Genomic DNA, 13,884 nt, shown 5'->3' on the forward strand with positions numbered 1-13,884 from the left:
TGTATAAGCTAATTAAACTATTCTTTGCCTACAATTCTCGCTTCCTTAACACTATGTACGAGGTTGTTCCAAAATGCCATCGATCGAACGTAACCACGTCGCAAGTATCTCCTACGCTCTCCCTGACTATCTTTTCTATGTCCTTATTCCAAGCGCATCCCCACTTCTTTTCGTGCATATCAACGTGCGCGTCTAAGATGTTCGAGAGCCAATAGTCGTGCACGCTTCCTTCTGGGGGACGTCCGTGTTCCAACATCAATATCTCGCCGTTTGGTTTCGTCACCCTCGCGAGCTCCTTCACAACCTTCCCTGGATTCGCCGTGGAGCAAAGTCCAAACGTCATCACGACGTAATCAAAACTGTTCGATTTCTGTTTCATCCGCGTCGCGTCGTCCACTTCTGCTTTGATTTCAGTTGTTCCATCGTTACCTACCCGCGAATGAAGAAAAATTTTCTCTCTCGTTTCCTTCACCATCGCCCCCGACGCGTCCGTCAACACCACGCGCTTCAACATCTTCTCCCCAAACGGATACTTGTTCAAATTCCGCCCAGTTCCACACGCCGCTTCCAACACGTCTCCTTTCTTTGCTCTCCGAACTAAACGCGTGCGCAAGAAATCAATGCCGGTGAAAAACTCGTGAAAGTTCAATTCGTCGTCAAACGTTTTCGCCAATTTGTCGTACGTTTCGACCGATGATGCTTTCGACGGTGTCTTCTTTTTTGTGCTCTCATCACGACGAGAACAACAACAATTTCCCGAAGGTGGTCCGAGCGCGACGCCGTACCCGACGCACAGGCCTACCGATGCCGTCGCCGTCGCCAATCCAGTCGTCAGAAACAAGCGAATAAAACTCATTCTTCATATCTTGTTGTTTTGACGAAAACGGACCAACAAGAAAATTTTCCCTTTTATTAGACAGTTGGGTGCACAGTTTTTGAGGAGACAGAGGAGGAAAAAAAATCAAAAATCACCCGCAGAATCATCATCTCCCACATACAGGAGAAAATAATAATAACACTAGACTCTCTTCTCGTCGACGCGCAAAAAACGGCGGCTCTTTTGTTGTCGTCGTTGTGCTGCCGTGCGTGCGTGCGTGCGCGTGTCGACGTGGACGACGGCTTTTTTTTTCTCGAAGAAGAGAGAGGACTTAGTATATGACGAGAAGAGAGGAGAAGAGGAAGAGGGATGATTTGATTTTTTACGACGCGAATCTGCTGTAGGAGTCGTCGCTTCTTTCTCGCGGGAGTATTAAAATGGAAACGAGACCACCACCACCACCACCATCGGAGGAAAAGGATGAACGCTCGCGTCGGCGCGGTCGTCGTCGTCGGAAAACAGAAAAGAAGCGACGACAGGGAGGAGGAGAGAAGAACAAAAAAAAACAGAACGAAATTCCGATTCTTTTGAGAGCGGTGTACGGTCGTCACGTGTACACGGTGCGAGAGGCGATTCGAAAAGTGTGCGAACAGTTTCGCGGAGCGCCGAAAAGCGTGATGAAAAATTTGGAGGATAAAGAGAGAGATTCGAGAGCGTACGCGAGAGGCGTTTTGGACGAGTCGTTTATAGCGCTACCGGAGAGGTTACCACCGCTGGTGATGAAGAGTTCCGCGGAGGAAGAGGCCGAGGAGGAGGAGGAGGAGGATTTGGGCGCGCGCGGATATCCGACGATGAGTTCGCCTCCGGCTATCGGGAGACCGACGGCGAAGGAACGCGTGGCGACGGTGCAGATGAAGTTTTTCAGCGCTCGGCAGAAGCCGAATAACGCGTTATGTTTTGGATTGACCAGGTTTGCCAAAGGAAGAGACGAGAGGAATTGCGTGAATAGCGCCGAGGCGTTTGCGACGAGCACGCATTGGGGGACGTTGTGGGATCGCGTAGGGGACGAGATAGCGGAGTGGTTGATGTTGTACGCGAGCGGGTTCGCGAGTTTGACGTCGACGTCGACAGTCACAACGACGGCGAACGCGGAGAAGATCGTTCGACAGTTATTTGAAACGAGTGGTGCGCCGACGGTGATTGCAAAAGCGAAGAAGAAAAGTAAGAAGCGTTCGCGTGGTCGCCGATTGAGTAGCGAGAAAGAGGAGAGATTGGTTCAAATTCTGGGAAAACCAATCACATCTGAGCATGTGGTTTTTAAGGCGTCTATGGATCGCGCGAACTGTACGTATAAGAAAAGCACGGCGAGCGCGCTGGCCTCTGGGGTGAGTCACCACGAGTCAATGGCGAACTATAGCAGCGTTTTCTCGCAAGGCGCGAAGAAGATGAAGAAGAAACTCACTCCAAAACAGATTAAGAAAGTAAAACGGAGGAAAGCAAAGCGCAAAGAGTACGCCGATATGAAGAAGAAGGCAAAAGAAGGCAATGGAAAGGTAGAAAATGGACAACCACAACAATTGTCGTCGAAAGAAGACGTGACGATGAAACAAACGACGGTGAACGCGAACTTTGTTGTCGTAGGTAACGAGGAAAACTCTGTGCCTGAAGCGACGCCGGAGGAGGACACTCAAACGACGAAGGAAGATACGCCTATTCTGAGCACGCAAGAGCTCGAGGACGATGATTGGTGCATACCAGAAACGCCTTCGCAATCTAACGGTGACGCAGACGACGACGACGACGACGACGACGACGACGCAGGTGTTCAAGGGACAGCAGAAGATGATATGAATGATTCTCCAGTCAAAAATAAGAAGCGAGGGAGAGAAACGAGGAAGCCTCGTCCGCCGAGCTGGGTTCGACGCAAACTGGCGAAAGAGCGCGCCGAGGCTGAGGCGAAAGCGAAGGAAACGGCTGACGAGGCGAAAAGAGAAGAAACGAACACCACGAGTTTTATTGCCACCGAAAGTATGGGAGAAGACGAGAAATGGGCCATGCTCGCTCGATACGCGGAACAATCGAAACAACGTAAACTCGAACGTCTCGCGAAGGAGAAACAAGAACAAATCCAACAAGCCGAGTTGAAAGCAAAAGCCTCGCGCGTAATTGGCAAACAGACGAAGAGAAAGAACGCTAAGAAGACAGTTGACGCGAACCACCCAAGAAATATAGTGTTAGATCGATCTCCGGCGTTATATTGCTCGACATTTTCCAAACGACCTGGTTTTCCTGCGAAACATATTCTTCGATGCAACGGGTCGAGCATAAACGCTTCGCGTAAACTGTATGCAGATATCTTTGGAGCGAAGAAGCGGAAAGTAAAAACACCACTGATGCATCAACAACGAATCAACGATCCGCGAATGGTTATGAGTCAAGCGCCGTCGAGCTACATGTCCTCCGAGCATCAAGAAATCATCCCGACGCAGCTCTCGCAGAAAAGCCCGCGAATGACCATACGCATCTCCAAATCGCACCGGAAAAATGTTTTACCCCTCCTTCGACGCACGTTACGACGTGCAAAAAAGTGCAACTTTGCTAAACTATTAGATCTACACTGTCCGGTGAAACGTTCCGATTGGAGAACGGCTGATACCGAGCAATTGGTCAAATTGAACTCGTCTCACAAGGACGTTTCGAGCTTCATCTGGGCTATTCTCCGCGGGGTGCTTCCAAAACAGTTTCTCGGGTCAAAAACGACCACAAAGAGGCGTTTACGCGAGTTTGTCTCGAGAATCGTATCTTTGAGAAGAATCGAGAGGTGCACTTTACACGAAGCTATGATTGGTGTGAAAACATCGGACTACGCATTCTTGGATAATGTGGATTATCGCCGCCGCGAGAAGAAGAAAATACAAAAGAAGAAGACAGTTGCCGAGTTTGAAGCACGAAAGCGACGGGTGGAGAAGATTATACTTTGGATTATCAAATCCATCGTGTTCCCCGTCATCCGTTCGCACTTTTTTGTCACCGATACCGATCACGAGCGACAGAAAATGTACTATTATCGCAAAGGCGTCTGGTCGCGAATTGTTCGCGCAAAGAATAGAGAATTCGTCACCAGCGGAAGATACGAAAAGCTTTCTAAGAACGACACAGAAAACACGCTTTCGCACCATTCTTTGGGCTTTTCTCGAATTCGTTGGAAACCAAAGAAAACAGGTGTTCGCCCGATTGCCATGCTCGGACAACCGGCGAGTATGCGTTTAACGAGTAAAAAGCGAGACGGGAGCGGCTTTAGGAAGAAGATGAAATTTGAATTCGAGCCTGTGAACGATCGTCTATATACGATTTCAGACATACTTGACCACGAAATTCGAGCAGATGAGACGTTAATGGGGAACTTTGTGAGTGATTACGACGAGACGATGAAAATATACGCGCCTTTTGCCGAACGATGGAGAAGGAAGCAGGGGCTCTTGAATACCGACGAGGTGGATGAGGTGGTAGACTCGGAGGACTCTCCGGAGGATATCAACAAAACGAAAGCGACTGTGAAAGACAAGAAAAAATTGCCGAAGTTATACTTCGTGTGTGCCGATATCAAAGCTGCTTTTGATTCCATTCCAACGGAAAAGCTCGAAACTGTCATATCGAGTTTGTTCAAGAAACAGGAATACGCCATGCTTAAATACCGGACGCAGAGCGTGCTCGGAAACAGATACGCCACACGAAAAGTTGCGTTTGCCACGGAAAATGTTGAAGACACAGGTATGGATATCGTACACAAGAATTCATCAGGATCCGCGATAACTTCATCGCAAAACGATGCAAATACCGCGACGGCGGACGAGAATATAAAAAACTCGAAGAAGAAACTACCCGGTCCAATCTTTTCACCAAACGAGAGCGACGTCGGTCGGCGCGCGCTCGTCAAAACGCTCCCACCCGGGTCCGTGTCTATCGATTTAGGTAAAACGCGCACTGCATATCGTCATCAGGCGCTGAACACGCTTCGTGAACATCTCGGAAACACGCTCGTTAAATCACACGGTTCCTTATTCCGTCAAAAGATTGGCATTCCACAAGGTTCGATTCTTTCCACGAAACTATGCGCTTTGTTTTACGCGCACATGGAGCAAACGCAATCGATGGCCGCGTTCGAAACTGAGATTTATAAAGGCACGCCAAAGAAGAAAGTTTTGAACGAAGGGTACGGCGACGGTGTTTTTATGCGCTGGACGGACGATTTACTTTTTGTCACGGACAATTTCTCTAGAGCGAAACACTTCTTGAACTCTTTGCTCGACGGTATTGCCGAATATGGCGTGGAAATCAATCCGACAAAGACAAAGATAAACTTTGATCATCTGGAACGCAAATTAGAAAAGAATGTGGAATGCAAAGACGGTTGTGAGTTTATTCCATGGTGCGGTTTGCTTTTCGACACGCAAACGCTGGAAGTGCGCGCGGATTACTCCAAGTATCTCAACGTCTGGCTTCGCGAAACAATAAATCTTCCGAGTTCACATTTGGCGTGGAAATACCTCTCGAACAAAACGCGGTCTTATTTGAACCACAAACTCTGCGCACTTTTATACGACCCAAGAGTAAACAGTCGTGAGACTATTGCGACAAACATGTACCAAGCGTTACTCTTGTGTGCGGCAAAAACAACCTCTTACGTGCGTGCGGTAGAGGCAGTTCCCGGCGTGACGCCGTGCGGCCACGCGCTTTTGAAACGCGCCATCGAAAGCGCCATAAGTTATGCGCGAACCGGTGCTCGAAAGCGGTTACTAGATAGATATCTAGATCCAAACTTAGTGCCATCCGAAAAAGTTTCTCGCGCGTTAGGTTTACTCGCCTTTCAAAAGTACTTTTCTTGGTATTCTCTAGTTGGCAGAAGGAGGAAGAAGAAGAACAAAACGAAACACGAGGAAACCGCCGCGTGGCTCCGCGCGCAACTTTCCCTCTCGCGTTCGATGAGTGAAACCGTCGCGGAAGTCTCTAAAACAATCACCCCAGCTTGTAAGAATGAGTTCTTTGAAAGCATCCGAGCTTGATTAAAATATCAGAGCAAATGTATACATACACAGTAGAAAGCGATAGCGATAGCTTTTTGTAGAACCTGTAGAGTAGCGAGTAAAATCAGCTTCTTTTCCTGCGGAATCTCGACGCCAAATTTGCTTAGTGCGGACGACTGCACATTCCGAAATTCTTCTCTTTCGTTTGTTTGTTTGTGGCTCAGGTGCCTCAGAATATTAATACTCCACCCCCCACAACAACAACACACCGCTTGCTCACCCAAAAAATGTTTACGCTTTCCAGCAAAACATCTTTACCGCACGCGTTGTTCACGGCCAAGCACCCGAGGCAAAAGACGTCGTCCAACAAACGATGCGCGACGACGAAAGCGGTCGTGAACGACTCGCCGAGAATAATCGTCGAAAACGACGCCGAGACGAAGAAATTTCGGTTGAGAGATCACCAACGGGAGGTTATTCGAGACATGTCTGGCTTTGCCGGCGGGGAGGTAAGGATTATATATACGCGTGTACTTTTTACGCCGCCGTCGTTTTCATCTACCAAACGCTTCCAAAACTCGTCGTCCGTTTGTGATCGTCGCGTTTTGTGCGATTGAAGAGCAGCGAGCGAGAGAGAGCGAGAGAAATTCGTATCGCGGAAGTTCCCGTGACGTCTCCCCCAAAGAGAAGGGAGAGATAAGAAATTGAATTTTGGTAAACGCGCTTTCAAACGCGACGCATGGTGGCGTTTTATGTTCTTCCCTCGCGCTCGCTCTTTGTTGTTGTTCGCGGACACAACTCGCGCGCCAGATGTGTGTTCTGTACTCACCTCCTTCTCTCTCTCTCTCTCCGGGAAAAAATTCTATTTTAAAACAACAGCTCATGGGCCTTCTGAAAGACACCAACAAAAACTGGCAACCGCAAGACTTTCTCCCGGATCCGGAATCCGAACAGTTCTTGGAAGAAATCAAGGAAATCCAAGAGAGATCGAAAGGCATTTCGGACGATTTGATGGTGGTTTTAGTCGGCGATTTAATCACGGAAGAAGCTTTACCGACGTACATGAACATGTTGAACACGTTGGAAGAGACGAAGGATACCACGGGCGCGGACGGGACGCCGTGGGCGCAATGGACGAGAAAGTGGACCGCGGAAGAGAACAGACACGGTGATTTGATGAACAAGTACATGTGGATGACTGGTAAGTGCAACATGAAACCGATCGAGACGACTATTCAGAATTTGATTGGAAGCGGGATGAACCCGAAGACGGACAACAATCCGTATTTGGGTTTCGTATACACGTCGTTTCAAGAGAGAGCGACGAAGGTTTCGCACGGGAACACCGCGAGAATGGCGTTGGAGGCTGGCGACGATAAGTTGGCCAAGATTTGCGGCATCATCGCCGCCGATGAAGGCAGACACGAGATTGCGTACCAAAGAATCATCGACGAAGTAAAGAAGAGAGATCCAGACGGAGCGGTGTTGGCGTTTGCGGATATGATGAGGAAACAAATTACCATGCCGGCGCACTTGATGGACGATGGTCAGCACAGAGCGAGAACGGGGAGAGATTTGTTTAGCGATTTCGCCGCCGTGGCAGAACGATCGGGCGTGTACACCGCGGATGACTACGCGGATATCATGGACCATTTGATCAAGAGATGGGAGATCAACTCCATGACTGGTTTGTCGGTGGAAGCGATGGAAGCGCAAGAATATTTGATGAAACAACCGGATCGTATTCGTAAATTAGCGGCATTCGGTAAAAAGAAAGCGGCAAAGAAAGGGCCGATGACGGAATCGTTCTCTTGGATCTTCGACCGTGAAGTGCAAATCAACTAAAATACAAAAAAATTCTAGAGAACGACGACGACGACGACGACGACAAAAACTAAAAGAGAAAGAGAGAGAGGGGAAACCACTAGACATGTACAAATATTATTAAAGACTCGTTTTTAATAAGAATTTAAAAAGAAGCTTATTACTAATGCTATTGATGCTCTACCTAGGTTCTTTCCTCTAAGCGCCTTGCCGAAACGTCGCCTCTAATCGAAACGAAAGAAACGAAGTATCCACGTGCGTTTGCAACGGAAGCAACTTCAAGAACCCATCGACGTGCTTCTGAAACTCGTTTTCGATGGAATCTAAACTTTCCTTCGCGCCCGTGACGAAATCTTCGCTCAAATAGTCTTCGCCTTCCTTGGATTCGCCAAAATCGACGCCCCATTGCTGATTCATCTCGCGCTCGACGATACGTCTTTGATCGGATTTTCGCACCCGCGAGGCATCCTCGATCGCTTCGTACAGCTTGAACGTGTGTGATTTGAACTTTTGTACGGAATCGAAAATCAGCTGTAAACTTCGTTGCAAAACTTGCGATTTCGTGCCTAACAACGCCTTTTCGATGACTGAATTCAAATAGTTTTCGTGACCGGCGATGATGGAATCTAAATCGTCATTTGCCGCGTTATGGGATAATTTACATTCAAACTCGTTCCAAGACGGTTCCAAGACTTCAAACATAACGTAATACTGGACATCGCTTATCAATGCGTGCATGGATTGTCGCACGCGATGACATCGCGCCTGTTCAACCTCTAACGCTTTACCGATGTTACCGCCTAAACCTTCGCGTTGGAATCTGGACGAAACCGTCGGTTTCATGGCTTTCCATAACTCGCACAGCGTATACTCGGCTCGTTTCAACTTCCAAAGGAACGTGAACGCTCGAGAATATCTTCCCATTTCGCGGTCGCTGAAGATAGTCGTCAACGGTGCGCGGAGTTTGTACTCGAGAGAAAACACGTCCCATCCTGTTTCATCCTCCAGCGGTTTCATCAGGCGCACGCTCAAAGCATCGATAACGTGCTGATCTGCTAAACAGGCGTTGGAAACGCGAACGGCGGCGTCTAAATTACCTCGCAATGAATATTGCGATATACCTTCGCGACTCATCGGGTCGATTTCTTTATCGAGCTCGTCGTGGATGGATTCCATGAGCGCGTGAATAAAATCGCCTTGGCCTAACAACAAGTACTGCTTCAACGCGACAAAGTGTGCCTTGAGACGATAGTGTTCGAATAAGGATTCTCGGACGGCTGAGTCGGCTACGCGTTTAGCGTTTGAAATGATATCAGGCAGCATTTTGACGAGCTTTTCAAAACTATTCTCGTCGTCAGAAGTAAACGCCGTCGACGCCGTCGATGTCGACAACGACGCAAAGAATTCGTCAAAATGTTTCAAAATCGTACGCGATGCGTCACCCCATTTCTCGTCTTTGCACGCGTTCTTCAAAAACGCAATCGCCGCGCCACACTTCAAGGTTTCGTTTGCCGTTTTTGAGGATATGAAAAACGGTTTCGAACTCTCGTCGATGACGAAGCCGCTCTTCCAAGACACCGATGAAGAAGGTAATCGACCGTCGTCGACAATCTCGTCGTCGGAATCGAAGCGGTACCATCGGTTTATCGCCTCTACATCATCATCGTCGTCGTCATCGTCGCGATCTTTGTCCGTCGCGTGGACACTATCGACATTTTTATTTCTGTGACGATAATAACGATCGTTTCTTTGTACGAAAAACTCGCCAATCATGGTTCCCGCTTTGTTACTGGTACCCTCGGATTTAAAACTCGAGTCGCCTCTCGCGCACCATTCTTTCATCGCTTCAAAATACGGTTTAGCAGTTTTCGCCAAGACGCGTCGAATGATGCCATCGTGGACGACATCACCGGTATCCGAATGCCTATATAACTCCGCGAGTAACGAGCCGCCTCTTAAATGTTCTACTGCGTCGCATACGATGGCCAAAGCGCGCATAATTCGTTTCGGCTCGTCTAACCAGACGAGAAGTCGTCTGAGTGTGACGACGTCTGAACCAGTCGGTGCGATGGGATCAGAGATGACACCGTTACTTCCATTTCTATCATGTCTACCACTTCTATGCGACGTCGTCGCTAAACTATCGAACGATCTATCGTTCAGCAAAACTATATTATTCGCCTCGTCGTCCTCTTCTTCCGCTTCACTGATGTCGTCGTTATTGTTCTGCACTTTTGCCTCCAACACGGCTAACATTTTGTAGTGTTTCGACAACTCGTTCGACAGCGCGCTTCGAAACGCGCTCCTCGTCGCGCCTTCAGTTTCCTTTGCAAACGCCGACGTCGGCGCATCTGACGTCGATTTCACCTTTCTATACAACCATCCGAGCTCGCAAATTTTCCTACACGCGTGTCTTCTCCCTGGAGCAATCGGCGCGTCTTTCGGAAAAATGACGTACGCGTCGTTCACGAGATCAAACTTGATGTAGTTACCATCGATGCCATTGCACGCAAATATGCAATCTCTCACTAACTTTGACTCCGCGACTTCGCCGTTTCGTCTTCGTTCCAACGCTAATCTATTGAAAGCGTCGTCTCTCGGACCGCCGACCGGAGACGATACCGCCGCGGTAGACGGTGAGATCATCTTGTGTCGGTGGCTCGGCGTCAAAGCTCTCGCCATAGTCGCCAGCGTCTCCTTGTGTTTCTTACTTTTCCTACTCCGTGCTCTTCTCTCGCCGCCAGAAGAAGTTAACGCCGTCGTCGTCGGTCCGAAAGTGTCGTTCGCCAACAACCGCTCCACCGTCGCCGAGCGTCCACGCCGCGTCGTCCGATGGTGGTCTCGTCCCGGTGTTTGCAAACCGTAATACCCGTCGTCGTCGTCCTCCTCCTCCTTGACCGTCCTCGCCGGCGAATCGAAATACTTCTGTCCCTTGTCTTCCTCTCCCTCCGAGCCGTCCTCCTCCTCGTCTTCTTCCTCTCTTCGAAGCTTCCAAAGCAGTTGAAAAATCTCCCTCTTTTTCCCCACGCTTCTGTGCCACGCCTCGTCCGCGTGTAACCTTTCGTGTAACCTCGCCACGTCCACCGCGACGTCGAACCCTTTCCTGTCGCGAACTCGGTCTTTGATTTTATCCAGGATCGAATATTCATCCTCCGTGTCGTCATCGACTAAAAACGCGTTCGTTTTTGTCGTCGTCGTCGTCAAAGTGCTCCGTAAAATCCGATTCGCGAATCGTTCCAAATACTCTCTCTCCTCCAGAGATACAGAAGACGAGCGGCAGACGGTGCGGACGAGTCGTTTCGAAAGACTCTCCGTCGTCCGCGGCGTCTCCTCGTCCTCCTCTTCCTCCCTCACGCGTTGTCGTTCTTCCGACGTCATCGTTCGTCGAAGGTGTTCGTTGTGTCGTTTTCTGTTGACTTTTGAAAATTTTTTTGGTCGTACTGGTGAACACCCTAAACATTTGTTTTTTAAAATCTCTCTCTGTTTTTAATTAAAATCAGTGAAACGCTTTTTTTTTCCTCGAGCGACAAAAAAAAAAAGAGAAATATATATCTAGAAATAATGGACGCGAAAGAAGACGCGGCAGAGGATGAAGCTTCCGTTACGCGTTTACGGACGAAGGATGACTCTTCTGGTGGTGCCTTTTGCGGCGACGAGGAGGAGGAGGAGAAAGAAAGGCGGCGGCGGGTTGTTGGGTCATCGTCATCGAAACAAAAAGGAGACGTGAATGATGCGATTAATGTTGAATCTCGTTTTGGCGAGGGGGTGTCGTCTTTATCGTCGAAAGGGAACGGCGCGCTGACCACCGCGAAGAGGAAGGGGGAGGACGAGGAAGAATACGGAGACGAGGAGGAGAGAAGAAAAATTATGCCGTACAGACCGACGTATGGCGTTGGAAAAGAAGAAGGGGAACTTTTGGGAAAAAAAGAGGATCTGGAGGAAGAAGACCAAGAAGAAGAAAAGTTCGCGTCCATGGAGGAGAAGTTTACGAACGAGGAGTGGTGGGACTCGACGACGATGCGAGACGAGAACGCGGGCGAGTTTATCGTGAACATCGAAGGAGACGACGAAGAGACGAAATTATCGCCGGAAGAAGTTGTGTACGAAGAAGATGAAGATTGGTTCAACAGACCGGTGGACGAAGACTCGATCACCGGCATTCGTTTACCCGTGGTCGTACAAAACGTGTCGTACAAAGTAAAGCATAGAACGAAGAAGAACGAGATGATTAAATTATTAAACGAAGTATCCGTGGTGTTCCAACCGTGTCGAGTGACTGCGCTCATGGGCCCAAGTGGTGCTGGGAAGACGACTTTGTTGGATGTCATCGCCGGAAGGAAGACGCAAGGAACGTTAGAAGGAAAGATTTTCGTCGGCGAGAAGAAATCGAGCTCGAAAGTTTTGAAGAGTTGCGCGGCGTACGTCGAGCAGTTCGATAACTTATTACCGACGCTAACTGTGAGAGAAACGTTATTATACGCGGCCGAATTGAAACGACCGAACGTGAAGGATAAGTCGCAAGCCGCGCTCGCCGCGGAGCAGAGAGTCAAAGACGTGGACAAGTTACTCGATACTTTGCAGTTGCGTTCGTGCGAACACACGGTCGTGGGATCGAATCTCGAGCGAGGTATATCAGGTGGTCAAGCAAAACGAGTGAACATTGGGATTTCGCTCGTGACAAAACCGCGAATTCTTTTCCTCGACGAACCGACATCTGGGTTAGACTCTGAAACGTCCTGCGGCATCGTGAAAGCGTGTCGCGATCTCGCGGATGGTGGCGTCAACGTCATTGCCACCATTCATTCGCCATCCGCGGCTGCGTTTCAGCTCTTCGATAACTTGGTAATGATGAAAAGAGGCTCGGTGACCTATGCCGGCGCTCTATTTGGCGCAAACGGTGCCGAGGCGTATTTTTACGACATGGGATTTTATTGCGAACCGACGCTAAACTTTGCGGATTTTTTGGTATCGACCAACGCGACGGACGAGGAAGATTTTGTCGCCAAGTTTAAGACATCTATGCACGCGAAACATAATCGCGATTTGGTTCAAAGCTCAGTAAATAAAGCGGTTTCGTTCAAGAAACCGACTTCTTCGTCAAAGGCATCAAAAGGAGGAGGAGGACGGAAAACACTACCACCGTCAACAGCACCGTCGAGCGGAAAAGACGAAGAAAAAGAGGAAGAAGCAGAAGAGGAGGAGGAGGAGGAGGGGGAATACATCGAGGGCGTTCCGGATCACAAACCGATAAATTCCTTCGACGCCGCGAAAACCCTTTTAAAGTACCGCGCCTGGTGCAACTACCGCGACAAAAATTTTATGGGAGCTCGCGTCGTCGGTCACGTCGTCTTCTCTATCGTCATGGCCTCCATGTATTGGAAGCAAGGCGATGAATCCGCTTACTCCACCAACGCCGCTCAAAACGTCGCCAACCTCCTTTTCATGAACAACGTCCTCCCCGCTTTTGCGTCCGCGGCGTACATGCCTTCCATTCTCATGGAACGCGGTCTTTTCTACCGCGAACTCGACGACGGGTGCTACACCGTCTGGTCCTACGGTTTGTACAAAACCATAGAAGAAGTCCTCGTCGCCATTCCAGTCGCCATGCTTTCGCAACTCATCGTCCACTACGGCTGTGGTCTCCAGGGCAACTTCTTCTACGACTGGATGGTTTACTTTGCTGTCGGCCAATGTGGCGCTGCTTTAGCCTACGTCGTCGCCTCGGCTTCCAAAAACATCGACGTCGCCAACGCCGCCTTACCCGTCTACAACGTCCTCCAAATTCTCTTCTCCGGTTTGCTCATGCGAGAACAACAAATCCCAAAAGGTTGGGAGTGGTGGCCACCAACCTTATTCGTCCGATACGGGTGGAAAGCGCAAATGTTGAACCATTTCAACGGCGTTTTCAAAAAATCCTCCTCCTCATCTTCCTCCTCCTCCTCCTCCTCCACCGGGGTCTTCTACGACGAATTCGGCGTCAAATCCTTATCCGCCACTGAGTTTTACGACGCCGAAGGAACCGTCTCCTTAAATCTCCTCATCGTCGCCTTCATTTACGCCTGGTGGATGGTCTTCGCCGGTGCAGTCATGAGTACCGTAAGGCATCAGAACCGTTAGAAACTTCAATGCATCACACCGTTCGGATCTTCGATCGATCGGAAGAAGAAGCGTAGAGAGGTGCTCACATTTTGTTATTCATTTACTTTATTATTTTCTCCA

The 13,884-nt window shown here is 49.2% G+C and overlaps 5 protein-coding genes across 5 annotated transcripts; 3 read left to right on the forward strand and 2 right to left on the reverse strand.

The window, feature by feature from the left end:
* Positions 1-28: 28 nt before the first annotated feature.
* Positions 29-856, reverse strand: Bathy08g02840 (hypothetical protein; the record flags this gene model as incomplete). The annotated part of the gene is made up of 1 exon (XM_007511767.1): positions 29-856. One exon carries the CDS (start codon positions 854-856, stop codon positions 29-31), a length of 828 nt encoding a protein of 275 aa, XP_007511829.1.
* Positions 857-1,254: 398 nt separating this feature from the next.
* Bathy08g02850 (telomerase reverse transcriptase) lies at positions 1,255-5,880 on the forward strand (the record flags this gene model as incomplete). The annotated part of the gene is made up of 1 exon (XM_007511362.1): positions 1,255-5,880. One exon carries the CDS (start codon positions 1,255-1,257, stop codon positions 5,878-5,880), a length of 4,626 nt encoding a protein of 1,541 aa, XP_007511424.1.
* A 248-nt stretch (positions 5,881-6,128) lies between these two features.
* Positions 6,129-7,686, forward strand: Bathy08g02860 (predicted protein; the record flags this gene model as incomplete). Its single annotated transcript, XM_007511387.1, has 2 exons — positions 6,129-6,350; positions 6,721-7,686. 2 exons carry the CDS (start codon positions 6,129-6,131, stop codon positions 7,684-7,686), a joined length of 1,188 nt encoding a protein of 395 aa, XP_007511449.1.
* Positions 7,687-7,863: 177 nt separating this feature from the next.
* Bathy08g02870 (predicted protein) lies at positions 7,864-11,043 on the reverse strand (the record flags this gene model as incomplete). The annotated part of the gene is made up of 1 exon (XM_007511397.1): positions 7,864-11,043. One exon carries the CDS (start codon positions 11,041-11,043, stop codon positions 7,864-7,866), a length of 3,180 nt encoding a protein of 1,059 aa, XP_007511459.1.
* A 183-nt stretch (positions 11,044-11,226) lies between these two features.
* On the forward strand, positions 11,227-13,782 carry Bathy08g02880 (ATP-binding cassette transporter; the record flags this gene model as incomplete). The annotated part of the gene is made up of 1 exon (XM_007511746.1): positions 11,227-13,782. One exon carries the CDS (start codon positions 11,227-11,229, stop codon positions 13,780-13,782), a length of 2,556 nt encoding a protein of 851 aa, XP_007511808.1.
* Between the last annotated feature and the right edge of the window lie 102 nt (positions 13,783-13,884).

This window comes from Bathycoccus prasinos (genome assembly GCF_002220235.1).
Source record: "Bathycoccus prasinos genomic : Chromosome_8".
Taxonomy (NCBI): domain Eukaryota; kingdom Viridiplantae; phylum Chlorophyta; class Mamiellophyceae; order Mamiellales; family Bathycoccaceae; genus Bathycoccus; species Bathycoccus prasinos.